The 15,479-nt window shown below is 57.6% G+C and overlaps 1 protein-coding gene across 3 annotated transcripts; it reads right to left on the bottom strand.

Moving 5' to 3' along the window:
* Positions 1-2,699: 2,699 nt before the first annotated feature.
* RHO (rhodopsin) lies at positions 2,700-14,939 on the bottom strand. 3 transcript variants are annotated; one of them, XM_072941898.1, is made up of 7 exons: positions 14,845-14,939; positions 10,556-10,641; positions 8,682-9,073; positions 6,829-6,997; positions 5,352-5,517; positions 5,006-5,245; positions 2,700-4,158 (listed from the first exon to the last, which is right to left on the bottom strand). In XM_072941898.1, the coding sequence occupies exons 3-7, from the start codon at positions 9,040-9,042 to the stop codon at positions 4,051-4,053; spliced, it is 1,044 nt and encodes a 347-aa protein (XP_072797999.1). In that variant the 5' UTR covers positions 9,043-9,073; positions 10,556-10,641; positions 14,845-14,939; the 3' UTR covers positions 2,700-4,050. The 3 variants fall into 3 exon arrangements, with proteins under 3 accessions (XP_072797999.1, XP_072797998.1, XP_072797997.1); XM_072941897.1 differs by lacking the exon at positions 10,556-10,641; XM_072941896.1 differs by lacking the exons at positions 10,556-10,641; positions 14,845-14,939 and having other exon boundaries at positions 8,682-10,333.
* Positions 14,940-15,479: the final 540 nt, after the last annotated feature.

Below are 15,479 nucleotides of genomic sequence, written 5' to 3'. Positions count from 1 at the left end.
CACTGTTGTATTTACACATGAAAAAGCAAAAGATCAGAGAGGACCCATGTTAGATCTTACTGAGGCCAGACCCTGGCCTGCAACCTGGAAGCCCTCTGTTATAGTTGAGAACCAGCCATAAATCCAAAACACCAGTGGCTTCACTAAGAAGCCACAAGACCATTCTCTCATGAAACCCTTCAAGTCTGAGTTGCAGTGCTGGTGAGGCAACATGGGAGACCCAGGCTCCTCCTTTCTCTGCCATTCTCTGCCCGCAGATTCTACTTCATGTTCCAAGAAGCTGCTGCAGTGCTGGTCGTCATGACCACATTCCAGCCGCTAGGAAGGAAAGAAGAGTAGACGGGCAGACACCACGATTCTCTGAAAGGCACAGCCCAGAGGCTGCACATATCTCTTCTGATGATACTCCTTTGGCCAGAATTTACTGTCACCTAAACGTCACTGCAGGTGCAGGAGATGCTGGGAGAGGCAGTCTTGTGCTGGGTAGCTAGATGCCCAGCTAGAACTTGGGGGCTAATACGAATAGAAAGAAGGAGAATGAATGCTGGGGCCAGTTAGTACTTGTTTCTGCCATTCCTGAGACCCCTCCATGATTTTACTCTCTCTGCACATCTGTCTCCAGGGGCTGCTGCTTTGAACGTGGCTCATGTCCCTGGGAAGGGAGCTCACGTTTATTGAATGCCTACTATGCACTTCATCTTTTGTACCAACAATCTCAGCCCCTTTAGATGAGTCCACCAACTGGAATGATTCTCCCCTTTAAAGCTGAGGGGCCTGAGGTCTAACGATGTTGAGGGACTGGGCTCGAGGTCACACAGCTGGAAGAGGCACCTGCTGTGCCCCTGGGACACCTTGGGTGTCAGGAGTGGGTGACTCTTCTAGGGGCAGGGGGCAGGCTGTCCTCAGGCTCTGCTGGCTTGGGGTGGGGGCTCATGCTCTCTCCTCCCAGAGGCAAGGTCAGGGGTGAGAGCTCTGTGGCCCTGAGACTGGCCAGGTCACAGCCCAGAGACTTGCTCCCTCCAGTCCATCTCTGAGTCCCCAGCACGTCCTGGCCCAGGGTCGGCTTTCTTAGGTTGGGTTGAGCGGAGATACAATTGTAGACAACAGCATTCCATACCCCTGGTGGCTGCCTGGAGCCTGGAGCTGAGGTGGGCAATGCCCTCTCGCTGGCCTGAGGCAGCAGCCCTTCCCCTTTACATACGGCGGTTCCCCACCGGCAGCGTCCCATCTGGTGTGAGTAAGGAGTACGTTAGGGAAGTAAGGCGGCTTTTCTCTCTACCAGGAAAAGCGGAGAATGTTCTGGTTTTAGAGTAAATTTTTTCTCTGCATGTGAGGCTGAGACAAACATCCCACTCCTCAGAGTAAGTGGACTGAGGGTTTCCTTGGGCTCCTTCCTGTCTGTCCCCACACTCGCACCACTTGGTTTATGTGAGGTAACTCTACCTTGTGCTGCAGAGGCAATCACGTGGCCCAGGCCTGGCCAGTCAGAGGATGAATCCCTATCCCAGCCCGGCGATAGGCTGAGAGGCAATCAGGTGACCCAGGCCTGGCCAATCAGAGGATGAATCCCCATCCCAGCCCGGTGATAGGCTGAGAGGCAATCAGGTGACCCAGGCCTGGCCAATCAGAGGATGAATCCCCATCCCAGCGGGGCGATAGGCTGAGAGGCAATCAGGTGACCCAGGCCGGGCCAGTGAGAGCCCTCTCTGGGGCCACTGCAGGAGCAGACGGGAAAGAGGAGCCCCACTTCCTGCAGGGCTTGCTGAGCTTGGAACTGCTGGTGGCCTTTCTGCCACCTCTTGGAAACAGGCAGCCTTGCATGAAGCCAACACAGAAGAAAGTACAGCCAGAAGGGGAGACATGGAAACCAGATGACATCATCTGAGCACCTGCATCCAGCTGTGCCTGAAGCCCTGAGAGTTCCATTTATGGGAGCCAATAATTTCTCCCTTTTACTTCAGGGCTATTGAATTGGATTTCCTGTCACTTGCAGCCAAAGGAATCCTGACTGACCTCACGGAGGGAGACAGAGGGGCAATGACAGAGATCCTGGCTATTAGCTGCCTCAGCCCCTCCATGGACCTGGGGGATCTTCCTCCTCGGGCTCCTGATGCCCTTTCCCACCTGGAGGATGAGGGTAACACGGGGACTACATCTCCATCCCGTTCCCCTTGCAGATGACGCCCCTGGTACTGTCAGCTCTGAGCCGAGGCCCCAGTAATGACCAGAGTCTCCCGTCTGTCTGCTGTGTGCCAGGAAGTAGGCTGGCCATGTGAAGTCTGAGATCTCATCAAATCCTGTCAAGGTCAGTTTTTTGTTTTGTTTAGTTTTGTTTTTTTAACGGAGGTACTAGGGATTGAACCTAGGACCTCGTGCATGCTAAGCATGTGCTCTACCACTGAGCTACGTCCACCCGCCAAGATCAGTTTTAAGATTCCTTTTCCTCCAGTTTTAAGGAGGTTCAGAGAAGTGACAAAACTTGCTCACAGTTTCACAGGTCACCTGGGTCTCCTGTGACTCCAAAGCTGGGGCTTTTCCCATTCTCAGGCCTGCTCCCCTGACCTCATACCCCCAGGGGGCTCTGCTGGTTGCCCAGCCAGGCAGCCCAGAGTCAGGGTCGGGTGGACATGGCCCAGTTCCAATCCATCCTGCAGACAAAGAGCTTGAGAGCAACTAAAACCACCACCACGAACAGCAAGTACAGGAGCTGAGCTTTTAATGCCCCAGTTTGCTTGGTCTCCCGGCAGAGCTGGGGGGAAGGAGAGCTTCCAGCTTTGGTTATGCGGAGGAGGAATGGGTAGTGACTGGGGCAGCTCAGTTCTGACAGCCCAGAGTTCCAGCCTGATTCTCAGCAAGGACTCCCCAGAGGGGAGAATGGACTGCCGAAGGCTCGCCCAGCAAGAGGGCTGAAATCTGAGACCTCTGAACATGCCCATGGCAGGTGGACCAGCTGGATTTCCCACTCTTTGTTTCTAAGCTCTTTGAGACAAGGGTGGCATTGTGGGCTCAGCTCTTCATTAAATGTGGGGAGGTGAGCATGGCTTCTAGAAGCTCCGTACTGGCCGAGATGCTGCGGCCCGGGTGCTGGGCAGCAGAGCAAGTGGTTTGCAGAAGCTGGGAGAAAGGCTTGTCTCTCCTTGGGCCATGTGGGCAAGGGGTGTCCCGGGCCTGAGGCTCCTGCCAGAGGGGGGACCCCAGGCCTTGGTCCCAGACTCCAGTCCCCCGATGTTGTTTTTCAGGCCTGATGACTGCATTCTGCATTTCCTTAACTGTCCCTCCCTGTGGCCCAACCTCCGGCCCTGGTCTGGCCTTGACACCCGGCTAATTTTTAAAAACCTGCTGAGGCTGGATGCTCGGGGCCTTGCCCAATCTCAAAATGGTCACTACCCAGAGGAAATGATCATCGTAATGAATTAATTACATTAACTGACACTATTCATAATGTTCACTACAGCCTGCACGGCTCCTTACCATTTACAGCGTGTACACACACACAATCTCACTGGATCTTCACAGCAGCTGTGTGTCGGCTGGGCCTGGGATTTGGGATTTCCATTTTCTGAGGCCCAGGGAGGGAGATGGCCGCTCGAGGTCATGAGCCAGGATGAGCTGCTGCTGCTAAGGTGGCTCTGAGGGGATGGATATGCTCCCCTGCTCACTCACCCCCCACTCATTCCTCCACTCATTCCTTCCTTTAGCCAGTTAGCATTTATTAAGCACCTACTGTGTGCCCCACTCTGCACTAGACACTTATCCCTAAGCTGGAGCATGTTTCTGGAGCAAGAGTTCTTGTGTTCTTGAGAAGTGAGCTAGGGAGACGAGGGGTCTGGACCCCACCCGCCCCTGGGAAATCAGGACTGCAGATCAGGCCATCCCCCGCCAGCTGAGGAGCCTTATTTTTCTCTCATTAATTCTTTTTTTTTGTTTGTTTAAACACAGGGAGCCTGTGTGACCTGGTTCCGGCAGGCATGGCTCCTGGTGGGGCGTTGGTGACTGGGGTGGGGCGGGGTTGGGAGACTCCTACAGTTGGCCACAGAGTCCTTGCCGAGCTTAGGCTGGTGCCACCTGGCTGGTCTCTGTCTTGGAGACAGTGGAGGCCTCTTCTTCAGCAAACGGGACCTTGCCACAGCAGAGGGTGGTGAGCATGCAGTTCCGGAACTGGAAGGAATGGCATGAGTCAAGGTCAGGGTCCCCCAAGGTGAGGGCGGCAAACCGGCGCGGTCAGAGATTTGCCTCCACCCGCTTCCCGCTTCTGGCCCTCCCGCCTCCACTCCCCCCGCAGATGGCTCCCTGGAGGAACTCACTAAGCATCCTCGACCCCACCTGGAGATGCCAGGACCAAACCCACAGAGTCTTTGTCACTGGTGACATTCCATGATGCCCTCTGTGTGCCAAGGGCTATCTGTAAATTATCTCATTTAACCCAAGAGTTTAGGATTTCATCCTTCCTGTGGATGAAGAAACTGAAGCCCAGTGAAGGAAAGTGACTTGCCCAAGGTCACACAGTAGAAACTAGCAGAGCTGGGATTTGAAGCCAACATGACTGACTCCATGTTTTCCCCACTGGATCCTGGATTCTGCAGAGGAACTACTGGTTTATGTTAAAGGATCGCTTTGTCCCTTCATCCCTCAGAGCAAGACTTTTTAGCTCCCTGTTCAGCTTTGCAGAGACTGGCACCCATTCCCAGGCTTGGGACTTTGGCCATTTAAATTTTAAAGTGGGCCCCTTGAACCACCTGGACTGGCGCTTCTCATTCCTGAGTCAGCATCAGAGTCACCTGGACGGCTTGTTAGAAATGCAGGTTCCTGGGCCCACCCTGAGCTTCTGATTTAGCAGGTCTGGGCAGGGCCCAGGCATCTGCATCTCTCCTAGATGATTCTGATGCCCTGGGGAGACCAACTCCCCTGCCCATTTGCAGGTGGGAAGACTGAGGCTCAGTCAAGGATATAGCTTGTCTTCCTACAGCCTGAGGGACCTGGAACCTCCCGCCCCACCAACAGGCACCTGCTTGTTCATCATGATATAGATGACAGGATTGTAGACGGAGGCACTCTTGGCAAAGAATGCCGGGAGGGTCATTAGGATGGGGCCAAAGTCAGAGCCCTGGTGGGTGAAGATGTAGAACGCCACGCTGGCGTAGGGCACCCAGCAGATCAGGAACGCGATGACCATGATGATGACCATGCGGGTGACTTCCTTCTCGGCCTTCTGTGTGGTGGCCGATTCCTGCTGCTGGGCAGCTGCCTGCAGGGACACAGGGCCTGGTGTCCAGACTGAGGCTCCTCGGAGATGGGGGCTGGACTCGACCCAATCAAGGTGCACGTCCCCAGCGCCCAGCACAGGAACTTACCTCCTTGACTGTGAAGACCAGCTGCCCGTAGCAGAAGAAGATTATGAGCAGGGGGATGGTGAAGTGGACCACGAACATGTAGATGACGAACGACTCGTTGTTGACCTCCGGCTTCAGCGTGTAGTAGTCGATTCCACATGAGCACTGCATGCCCTCCGGGATATACCTGAGGACCAGCGGGGGCAGGGCCGGGATGGCGGGGCGGGACAGCGAGGCGCGAAGGGAGACCCATGCGTGAGGGGCTGGGGAACAGGCCCAGCTGACCAGAGTCCTGGCTCGGCCAATATGCCTGCTCTGGGGCTGGTCTCACTCTGGGCCTCACTTTCCCTTCCTGTAAAATGGGGATAATTAAACCTCTCCTTGGCTGTGTGACTGTGAGAATCAAATCAACTGAGATAAGGGATTCAAATGCACCCGTGAAAAGTTGTGTCACCATTTGGCGCCATGTTATCATGAGACACCCCTCCCCCGGTGCCCCCGCCAGTCTCTCCCAGTCTCTCACTCCTGCGCCCACACTGCCGCCCCACTGACCTGCTGACCCACACGGGGCTTCTTCAACAGGCCTGTCGCCCCCTAGAGGCCAGAGGCCAGGCCTCGGGCCATGCCAGGCAGAGGTTGGTGGGGAGAAGGGAAAAGATCCCAAGCTCTGTACTTGAGGCCATTGGTACAAATCCGAGTCTTACTAACCACAGGGTGAGAGTATTTTCTAGGCCAAAGAGGGGCGCATGGGGAAGCTAAGGGGCCTTGTACAGGCTCTGTGAACAAGAGGCCCCAGGGGCATGTTGTTAGGGTGCTTCAGGGATTTCAGGGGACGGTGACCCTGGGCCGCCCTTGGAAGCCCTGTAAGGCTGCGCCCACCAGGACGTAACTGGGCCGACTGGAGAAGACAGGGCAGGTGCCAGAGGTGGATGGGCTGAAATTCAGCAAGGGGCAAAAACCTGACCCCAGGGAGACCAAGAGAGGACAACAGGGGAGAGAGAATGGGGTTTCCTGGAAGCAGAGGGACATGAGGCCTCTGGGAACCTACAGAGTCACTAGTCCAATTTCCCAAAGCACTGTCTTCCCCACTCTGGTCTCATCTCATCCCCATTTGGAGATAACAGCCTAGAGGCTGGACAGGAGCTGTTCCCGGGGGCTCCAATGTCACACGTGCAGTAGGAGGGTGGAGGCTTAAAGTCAGAGGGAGCTGTCCATGGGGCAGTGGATCAGAGGATTGCAATCTGGACCTGGCTTAGTCGAAGATTAGGGGCACAGCCAAGGTGAAGAGTTGGGGCATCTCGGAGTCTCCTTGACCAGGGGACTCAGGAGGCAGGACCAGCCCCGTAGCAACATTAGGGGATGACCCTCTCTTCCCGCCCTAAACCTCAACCCCCTGACAATTGCCACCTTGGGGCCTGGAACCAGACAGCCCCCCTGGCTGGGGGACCCTGTGAAGAGCCCCGGAGACCCTTCCTTCCCTTCTGCTCAGTGCCATTACCTGGACCAGCCGAAAAGAGGGGGCCCGGCGCAGGACAGAGCCATGACCCAGGTGAAGGCGAGACCCATGATGGCGTGGTTCTCCCCGAAGCGGAAGTTGCTCATGGGCTTACACACCACTACGTACCGCTCGATGGCCAGGACCACCAAGGACCACAGGGCAATTTCACCTGCAAGGCAGTCACCCGTCAGTCAGCCCGCCGCAGGCCTGGCCCTGTCTGTCTAAGGAGGGGGGCTCCTCCCTGACGGGGAGAGGGTGTCCAGGAAGGCACCCACGGCAGTCCTGGAGCGAGGCCTTAGGCGGAAAGGGGCCTGAGAAAGGGGCGCTGCGGGGAGAGGGGCTGGTACGCCATGCCGAGTAACTCCCAGGACGTTCAGCTCACTCTGAGCTCCGGGTTCGTGAGGGACACGGAGATGAGGTCTTGGGGTCCCGGCTGGACTGGGAGTCCTGGAGGGAGTTTTTACAGAATACGTCCTTCATGGGGCAAAGGCAAAGTTCCTGTCAAAAGGCAACACAGAGGCAGTGGAGGCCCAGGGTGGGAAATCCTTCCCTCCCTCTTGGGCAGGGGCCTCCCCTCTTCAGGGAAGTGAAATGAGCTGGGTGTGGGGGACCCTCTCCTAGGAGCCAGGAAGCTGGATAATGTTTTGCTCCAAGGAAGGAGGAGGAAACAATGGTGGAATTCAGACATCTGCTCTGCACGGCACCGAAGAAACTCAAGAGGGAGGGTGGCCATAGAACGTATCGACCAAGCTTGGCCATTTCTGAGGTGAAAGGGAACACTAGTGAGAACCCCAGGACAGCAGCTGTACCAGACACGTGTCTGCCTGCGTGTGGCTCTCTTCTGGCCTGAGGCTGGGTGATCTGTGGTCACTGAAGGTGACAAACAACCAGTGATGGCCAGAGTCCCCGGGAAGGGGGCTGAGGCAGCGTCCTGGACACACATGGGAGAGAGAAGACAGGAGGCAGAGCATCCTTGTGGCTGGCACCAGGCTCTCCCCGTCACCCAGCCTTTGTAATAATGAACTCTCGTGCCTGCTGCTTGCCTGAGCGGCTGCATGTCCCCAGAGGGGACATGCCTAGATCTGGGCCCGGGGACCGAGGCTTTGGTCACTCCCCTGCCACATCCCTAAGTAAGTTTGCCCTTCTCCACACCGCAGGCCTCTCATCTGCTAAACGAGATCTGTTCTCTCTGCAGCACCCTCATCAGTTTTTCGGTTAAAGAAAATATTTTAAAATGTCATTCAAAGCTGCAGGCCCCTACACAGTTCTCGCGTCTCCCTACGGATGGACTTCTCCACACAGAGAGCATTCAAGCGCGGCAGAGAGGCGGGGGGTGGCCTGGGAGGGAGTCAGATAGATGCTGGGGGAGGGACCAAGCCCGTCGCCCCAGGCAGGCAAAGTCCAGTGACTGGAGGATTCAGACTCTGGTCCTGCCCCAGGCTGGGAGCCCTGAGCACGGCCCCATCCCCAGTGCCTGTTGTGGGTCTGACCCAGCACAGCTGCTCCGAGGGAAACAGAACATGGCCCGAGGGGCCACAGAGATGTGAGCTTGAAACTCAGCTCTGCCTGGGCCACGACGGGACCCCAGCAAGACCCCTGACTTCTCCCATCTTGTTTCCTTGCTGGAAAGCAAGACAATGGCCCCACGCCAAGTGGGAGCCACGGGGCTAAAGCGTACCCTAAACAAATGGCAGCCTAGCTCACCATCACTTCAGTGTTTGTTAATTGCGCAAGGGAGGGCTTTGGATAATGGCTTCAGGGCCCCCATCCCCAAGGCCGGGGCTGCTCCCAGACCCCAATCCCACACGCCTCTGGCTCCTGTGCCCCCCGCCCACCCTTGCCTCAGCTCATACCGCCCAGGGTGGCAAAGAAGCCCTCCAAATTGCATCCCGTGGGCCCGAAGACGAAGTATCCATGCAGAGAGGTGTAGAGGGTGGTGGTGAAGCCGCCGAAGACCATGAAGAGGTCGGCCACGGCCAGGTTGAGCAGAATGTAGTTGAGGGGCGTGCGCAGCTTCTTGTGCTGCACCGTGACGTAGAGCGTGAGGAAGTTGATGGGGAAGCCGAGCACGATGAGCAGGAACATGTAGGCGGCCAGCATGGAGAACTGCCAGGGCTCGGCCAGGTAGTACTGCGGGTACTCGAAGGGGCTGCGCACCACGCCCGTCTTGTTGGAGAAAGGCACGTAGAAGTCCGGGCCCTCCGTCCCGTTCATGGCTGCGGCCTGTGTGGCTGCCCCGCGGCAGCTGCAACCCGAGGATACTGCTGAGGCCTGAGCTCAGCCACGCAGGGCTCCGGGTGGACAACTCCAGCCTCTGACCCCCCCCAGGCCCTTATGAAGTGACCTCCCCTCCCTAAGCTGCTGGCTGAATCAGCACCTGGGCGATTGGGGGCATTATTAATCATATTAATCCCCACTGCCGCAACCAGGGGCCTAATTGGCTTCCAGGAGGGGCCAAGGTGACTCTAGGTGGGAGGCTGCACTTGGAGAGGGGAGGGGCAGGGGACCCTGGGAAAGGGTAGGAGGCCCACCCCCAACTCTCCTGTCCCCGAGGAATCTGTCATCTCAGGCTGGTGGCCCTGGCCTGGTGTTGGGACCTCTGACTCCACGCCCACTTCCCCTGGCCCAGGGCAACACACTTCATCTTCCTCCCGACTGGACCACGAGCTCCCAGAGGGCAGAGGCTCTGGCTGTTCTGTGTCTCATCCCTTCACTCAGCCCCTCTCCTCTTCCTTCCCCACCAAGTCACCCACTGGCTCAGTGGATACGGATGCTACCCATATGCCAGGTTATGAGCTTCACGAGGGCAGGGACGTCCTGCCAGCTGGGGCGCTCCCTGTGCCAGACACAAAGCCCAGCATTGCCCAGGAGCTCAATAACCATTTGTTGCATTGAATTAAAATCCACTCGCTCACTCATTCATCACTTATGTGCAGGCCACTGGGGACACAAAGCTAGAGGAAGGAGCAGCTTATAGGCAGAGGACTTCTGTGTGGGGAGAACAGCTCCCAGCCCAGGGAAGGGAGGCTGCCCACCTGCAAGAGGTGTCCAGGGAGGCCACGTTAGGGTCTTTGAGGGAGGGGGGCACTTTGCCAGGTTGCCAAGTGGGGAAGAAAGTGTAGACTGAAGGCAAGGGCTGGGCAGAGGCCTGAGGCCTGTCTGGGGTGTGGCCGCGTGAAGGCTGCGGCCATCTCTGGTGGGGCTGAATGCCAGGGGCTTTATCCAGGGGCTGTGGGCAATGCCTTGGGCAGATCTCGGGGACAGAAAGGTGGCTCAGAAGCCCCCAAAGGTGGGTTGAAGAGCGTGAGGATGGAGGAGGGGACCAAGGGTGGGGGTGACTGAAGCAGGGAGAGGACAGAGGCTCTCTGGGCTCCTAAGCAAGGTCTTGCATCCAGGATGGAAACTGTGCCAAGCCTGTACTGGGCACCAGACCGCTGCAGTGAGCATGGCAGGTGTGGTCCTGGACACTCCTGGTGAAGGGGAGTGAAGGCAACGGGACTGGCTGGACCCTGTACACAGGGAAGGACCAGGGGTGTCTGGTCAGGCTGGACTGGGATCACGGGCCTTGGATGCAACCTCATGAGGGCAGGCCCAGGACAGTGGGATGAGCTCTAGGGGCAAATGGAGGCTCCATCTATAACAGGAGCACAAGGACACCTCCCAGGAGTGAAATGGGGTAGCTGGGAGCCCAGTTGTGGGGTTTTTGAGGACCACCATAAATTTGTACCTTGTTCCACACAGGGTGTTCAGTTCTGGGAGCCACAGCGAACAAGAAGGACCAAGCCCTTGGCTGTAGGAAGTGTAAGTGTCTTTCTGTGAGCGCAGGAAGGGCCCCACAAAAAAGTAATGAAACAAATAACAGGATAAGATCAGATGGTAACTCACTCCCAACACACTGTTGCCTAGAGCAACCCAGGAAGGCCTCTCTGAGAACACAGTGATGGAAGGAGCCAGCCCCACTGAGATCTAGGGGGTGATGTCCAGGCAGAGGGAACAGCAAGTGCGAAGGCCCGGAGGCTGAGAATACAAGGCTGGCCAGGAAGTGTCCCGGCCTCTGAGATTTCACTCCATAAGCTCTCTTGCACTGACTCTTTTCCCACCTGGGATGCCTGTACCTATCTGCTCAGAAAAGTGCCCCTTCCCTCCAGCCCACCTGGGGCTCCAGAGCCCTGCCTGTCTTGGGCAGTGTCAGGGTGTGACCGCAAAGCCTGGTGAAACGTGTGTTGGAGGAATGAGCAGGAGGCAGGGAAGTTGGGCGGGTGGGGTGCGTCCTCTCCAAGTTTAAGGCGCTTGACCCAGTGATTAGGCCCATCGCTAATGAGGTCAAGGTGAAGCCTTTGACTCTGACACGGCCCCTGGTGGCCAGCCAGAGGGAGAAACACTGGATACCCTGGGTCAAGAGGGGCCCACAGAGCCCCACCCTGGCCGGGCTGAGCCCTTGACCCTCAACCTCAGGACCTTGTTTGTTACCTTCTAATGCTTATGACAGCCTGGAAGCTTTTAATTCATATTCTGTTCGTGTGTTTTTGTCCATCTCCCAGGCTGCAGTATGAGTCCCCGGGGGTAGGATGGGGTCTGTCTTGCTCACCACAGGCCTAGACCCCCAGCCTGGCACACAGCAGGTGCATCTGAACCTTTCCTCTGAAGTAGAAAGAGCCGGCACTCCTGTCTTGTTCACTGAAGAATGCCAAAGTCTGGCACACAGTAGGTGCTCAGTAAGTATTTGTGGACTGACAGAATGGATCTGGGTTACGTCAGTAAGTGCTTCCCTCGTCAACAATTCCTCATTCATAAGAGTCTAATAACCCCTCCCTCACAGGGAGAGGAGATGGGGAGTAAAAGGCCACCCCTGAGGTGACAGAGCCCTGTTCTGTAACACACGACAAAGAATTCTTCTAAACAAATAATGCTCTTTGTTCAGAGGAACAGGCTCACGGAGTGAGCTGGAAGGTCATTAGAAGTCACCTACGCTGACCCTCCTGGCTGAATTTTGCAGGTAGGGAGATCAAGGCCCCGAGCTGGCAGGGAAGTGCCCCGGTCACGTGACAAACCAGTGCCAGCCCAGCTACAACCTGCCTGGCCTCCCTCCTGCACCAAAGGCAGCACTCAGGAAGGCCTGCGTCATCCACACCACCCCAAAAGAGGGCTGCGCTGGGGGGTGGAAAAGGCCCTGGGCTGAGTCCGCAGGCCTGGGCAGCAGTGGTGAGGTTGGGGGTGGCAGTGGGCTCAAGCCTGTGGCTCTCGGTCATGAGAGCCCGGGAAGGGCTCTCAGCTTTCCGGGACAAGGAAACTTGGGGATCCATGCCCACCTGCAGGGGAAACCTGCCCTGCTTTCCCACCAGGGCTCATGGACCTTCAGGCCTGTCAGTGCAGGTCTCACCATCCTCCTTCGTTGGGCACCTTTCCACCTCCCCTTACACCCGGACTGAGGCTCTGCGGCCACCAGGCCTGGGTGCAGCCCAGCTGCCCTCCCCTGTGCCTCAGTTCCCTGGAAGTGATCAGTGAGCATTGCCGAAAGCGTCATCCTCTTCTGAACCGCGTTCAGGTCTCAGCGCCTAACTCACAGCCTTGGAGAGACCCCTCGCCCCCAGCGCTACACACCCGGGCCCCCAGCCGTCAGGACGCATCACTGCCAGCAACTGTCTTGTGTGTCTCCAGACTGACTGCCCATCTCCCTCGAGAAGGCAGGGCCGGCTCGGCCTGTTCTTTGCTACAGCTGAATTCGAAACCCAGAGCAGATGCTCAATAAATATTTGTCCAGTGAAGGAACATCTCCTCTTGGCCCCATGAGGAGGCCTTAGTCCCCTCTGACTACTGGGGACAAGAGGCTCCTCACAGAGCCAGAATGGAGGCCAGGAGTCCAGCCCTCAGCCTGAGCCCTTTCACTTCCTGGGTCAGGCCATTCAGAGAGGGGCACAGAGCACACCCTGAGGGCGGGTGACCTGAGCCGCTGCCCCTAGGCCTCCCTCTCACCAAGCTGTAAGGAGCCGCGAGGTGCAGGCCCCCCCCCAGCCCCTCTGAGACGCCAGCCGCAGGGCTCGACTTGGCCGTGGAGGATTAGGGCTTAGCAGGCAGAGCTCAAATAGCTCTTAAGCCTCCGTGTGGAGGTGCTGCTTGGTCAGCAGCCTCCTCCTCCTCCTTCTCCCACCTCCCACCTCCCTCACTGGCTTAGCCCCACCGGCTGTGTCGTCACAGCCGAGTGAGGCCTTAGATGAGCTGAGAATGTCGAGGGGAAGAGGGAAGGAGACAGACCGCCTCTCCTCTCCTTCCTGCCTCGCCACCTCCTTCTCTTTCCCTTCCTCCCCAGTCCCCTCCCCTCTTTCCCTCCCACCCTTCCTTTGTCCTGCACTGGGTGCTGGTGACACTGAGATGAAACCTAGACAGTCCCAGCCCTCAAGGAGCTCCCGGTCTTAGGGGGCACCAGACAAGGGAAAAACATTATAATAACCGTGAGAGGTGGGAATACACACCAGCCTGAGTGCTGCGGGAGCCCAGAGGAGCAGGATGGGGAGGGAGGGCAGCTCTCCAGCCTAGGCCAGGACAGCTGGGCCAAGGCCCAGGGAGGGAAGGGGCAGCTGGTGCAGAGGTGTGGGGACCCCAAGATGGGTGGCAGGGGAGGAAGGCAGGCCTAGGAGATGGGTGCTAGCTGACTGCCAGTGGGGGCCACTGAGGTTACAAACAGGGGAGGGTTCCCGTTCTAGGAAGCTGCTCTGGAGTCTGGGTGGAGCAGTATCAGGGAGCACTTGGCCCAGGGAGAGAGCTGGCCCACTGGTGGTCTTTGCTGGTGCTCCAACCTGCCCCGAGGGCAGGGCTGGTGACAGTGGGAGATCACCTGGTATCCACCATGGGCAGCAACCTTGGAGGAGGGGCATCTGTTCACCTGTCTGAGGACTATGAGAGGCTCCTGGCTTTGGCAGCCTCGCTGGGGGTAGATGCGGACTCCAGCTGGCTGGGGCTGGGTTAGAGCCAGGCACACCTAGGTCTGGCCCGGGGCTCTTTCTGGGCCGCCCAACCCCCCTCCTTTCCTTCCTCCTTCCAAGGACACGGGACCAGTGCTGAGGACTTGGAGACGAGGCGTCAGGGTCTAGCTGCAGCCTGAACCACTTTCAATCTGTGCAGCCCCCAGCAGCCACTCCTCTCTCCAGGCCCTGGACTCCTCTTACAAAACAGGCATCTCAAGATCCCCATGGTGCCTTCCTCACTGCAGCATGTGAGGGGCCGTCAGGCTCATCAGACAGAGACTGAGGCTCAAACGTCAGTGTCAGAGCTGGTGGGGCCTCTTGTACAGATGGGGAAACAGCCTTGGAGAGAGGGCTGGACCTGGCCAAGGCCCTGTCCAGGTTAGGACTGGGAGCAGCGGAACCCAGTGCTTATGCACAAGGCCGAGCCTGCCTGGGAACCCTGTCTTGGCTCCATAAATACTTGCTGAATAAAAGAAAAGAGAACGTCACTGAGCCTCAGTCCTATCATCTGCACAACGGGCATCCCTGAAGACTGCTGAGGGTTACAGAAGATGACGCGTGGGAAGTGCTTGGCACGGCATCTGGGCCGGACTTAACGGGAGCACTGGGGACGGTTTCCCAGATCTGGGCCTCTGGGGCTCCGCTTCCCTGTGACAGCAGAATCTGGCACAGCACCCTCTCACTTCTGTGTCATTCAGCTGAGAGGATGCACGCTGGTTTCGGCCGGGCCCCTCCCCCTGCCTCTAGCCTGGACCATCTGATCTGTCACTGATTGACGCCTGTTACGTGGCGGGGGCTGTTTCCTCCCTCTCTTCTTTTTCCACCACATGGAAGTGATTTCAGTTCAAGTAACGTGCTAATGGAAATCCTAACACATTAATAAATGTTTAGTGAGAGAGAGAGCACGCATGATCGTAAGTAATTAGATGCTCGACGGAGGAGTTCTGTTGGCACAACTGTCTGGCTGCCTTTCATTTCCCCTGTCAGCTTCTAAGAGAGATGGGGACGGAGGCAGGGAGGAGGGGCTGGGGCAGGGGTCCGGCTCTGGACTCACCACTGGGTGGCCTCTGCAGCCGCTCTCCAGGCCTCGGCGTCTTCACCCCTCTAATGGGGACGTTTGTCCCGCTCAGCCCACTTCACAGATGCCCTGGAAAGTATCAATGTCTAATCACCAGGGTGGTTTTCCACACATGCCCTGGCGGCCCAGTTCCCCTCGTCTTGCTGTCAGGACTTCGGGCAGGTAGAGTGGAGGCGGAGGGAGTGGGGCCCCAGGGGAGGGCAGGAGGGGCTTCCCAGCCAGGACCCCAGCAAGTCCGCCCGCCCCCACGGCTGGAGGATGGAAATCATCACCCCCGGCACAGGCTGTGTGAGAACTGAGCTGGCATCTGAAGCGTGGCTGGCACAGAAAAGGTCCCCAATAAATGTCAGCTCCCCTCCCCAGCTTCCCATCTGCCCTTGAACTGTCAAATCGGACCCTGCTGATGCTTAGGGGAAAGGACCTTCCTGGAAGCTCAAGTGGAAGCCACCCGCTCCAGGGGCTGAAGGAAGTAGGGGGCCTCAGGTCGGGGTTGGGGGGGAGGCAGTGGGGGAGGGGCCTGGCCCCACCCCAGAGCCCCCAGGGAGGGGTCCTCTCTGCCACCTTCTTCAGAGCCAGGTATCTTATTTTCTCTTCAAGATGGAGCCCCATTA

This window comes from Vicugna pacos, chromosome 17 (genome assembly GCF_048564905.1).
Source record: "Vicugna pacos chromosome 17, VicPac4, whole genome shotgun sequence".
NCBI classification, from domain to species: Eukaryota; Metazoa; Chordata; class Mammalia; order Artiodactyla; family Camelidae; genus Vicugna; species Vicugna pacos.
Note: the sequence above shows the minus strand (reverse complement) of the source record. Positions and strands in the feature narration are given on the sequence as shown.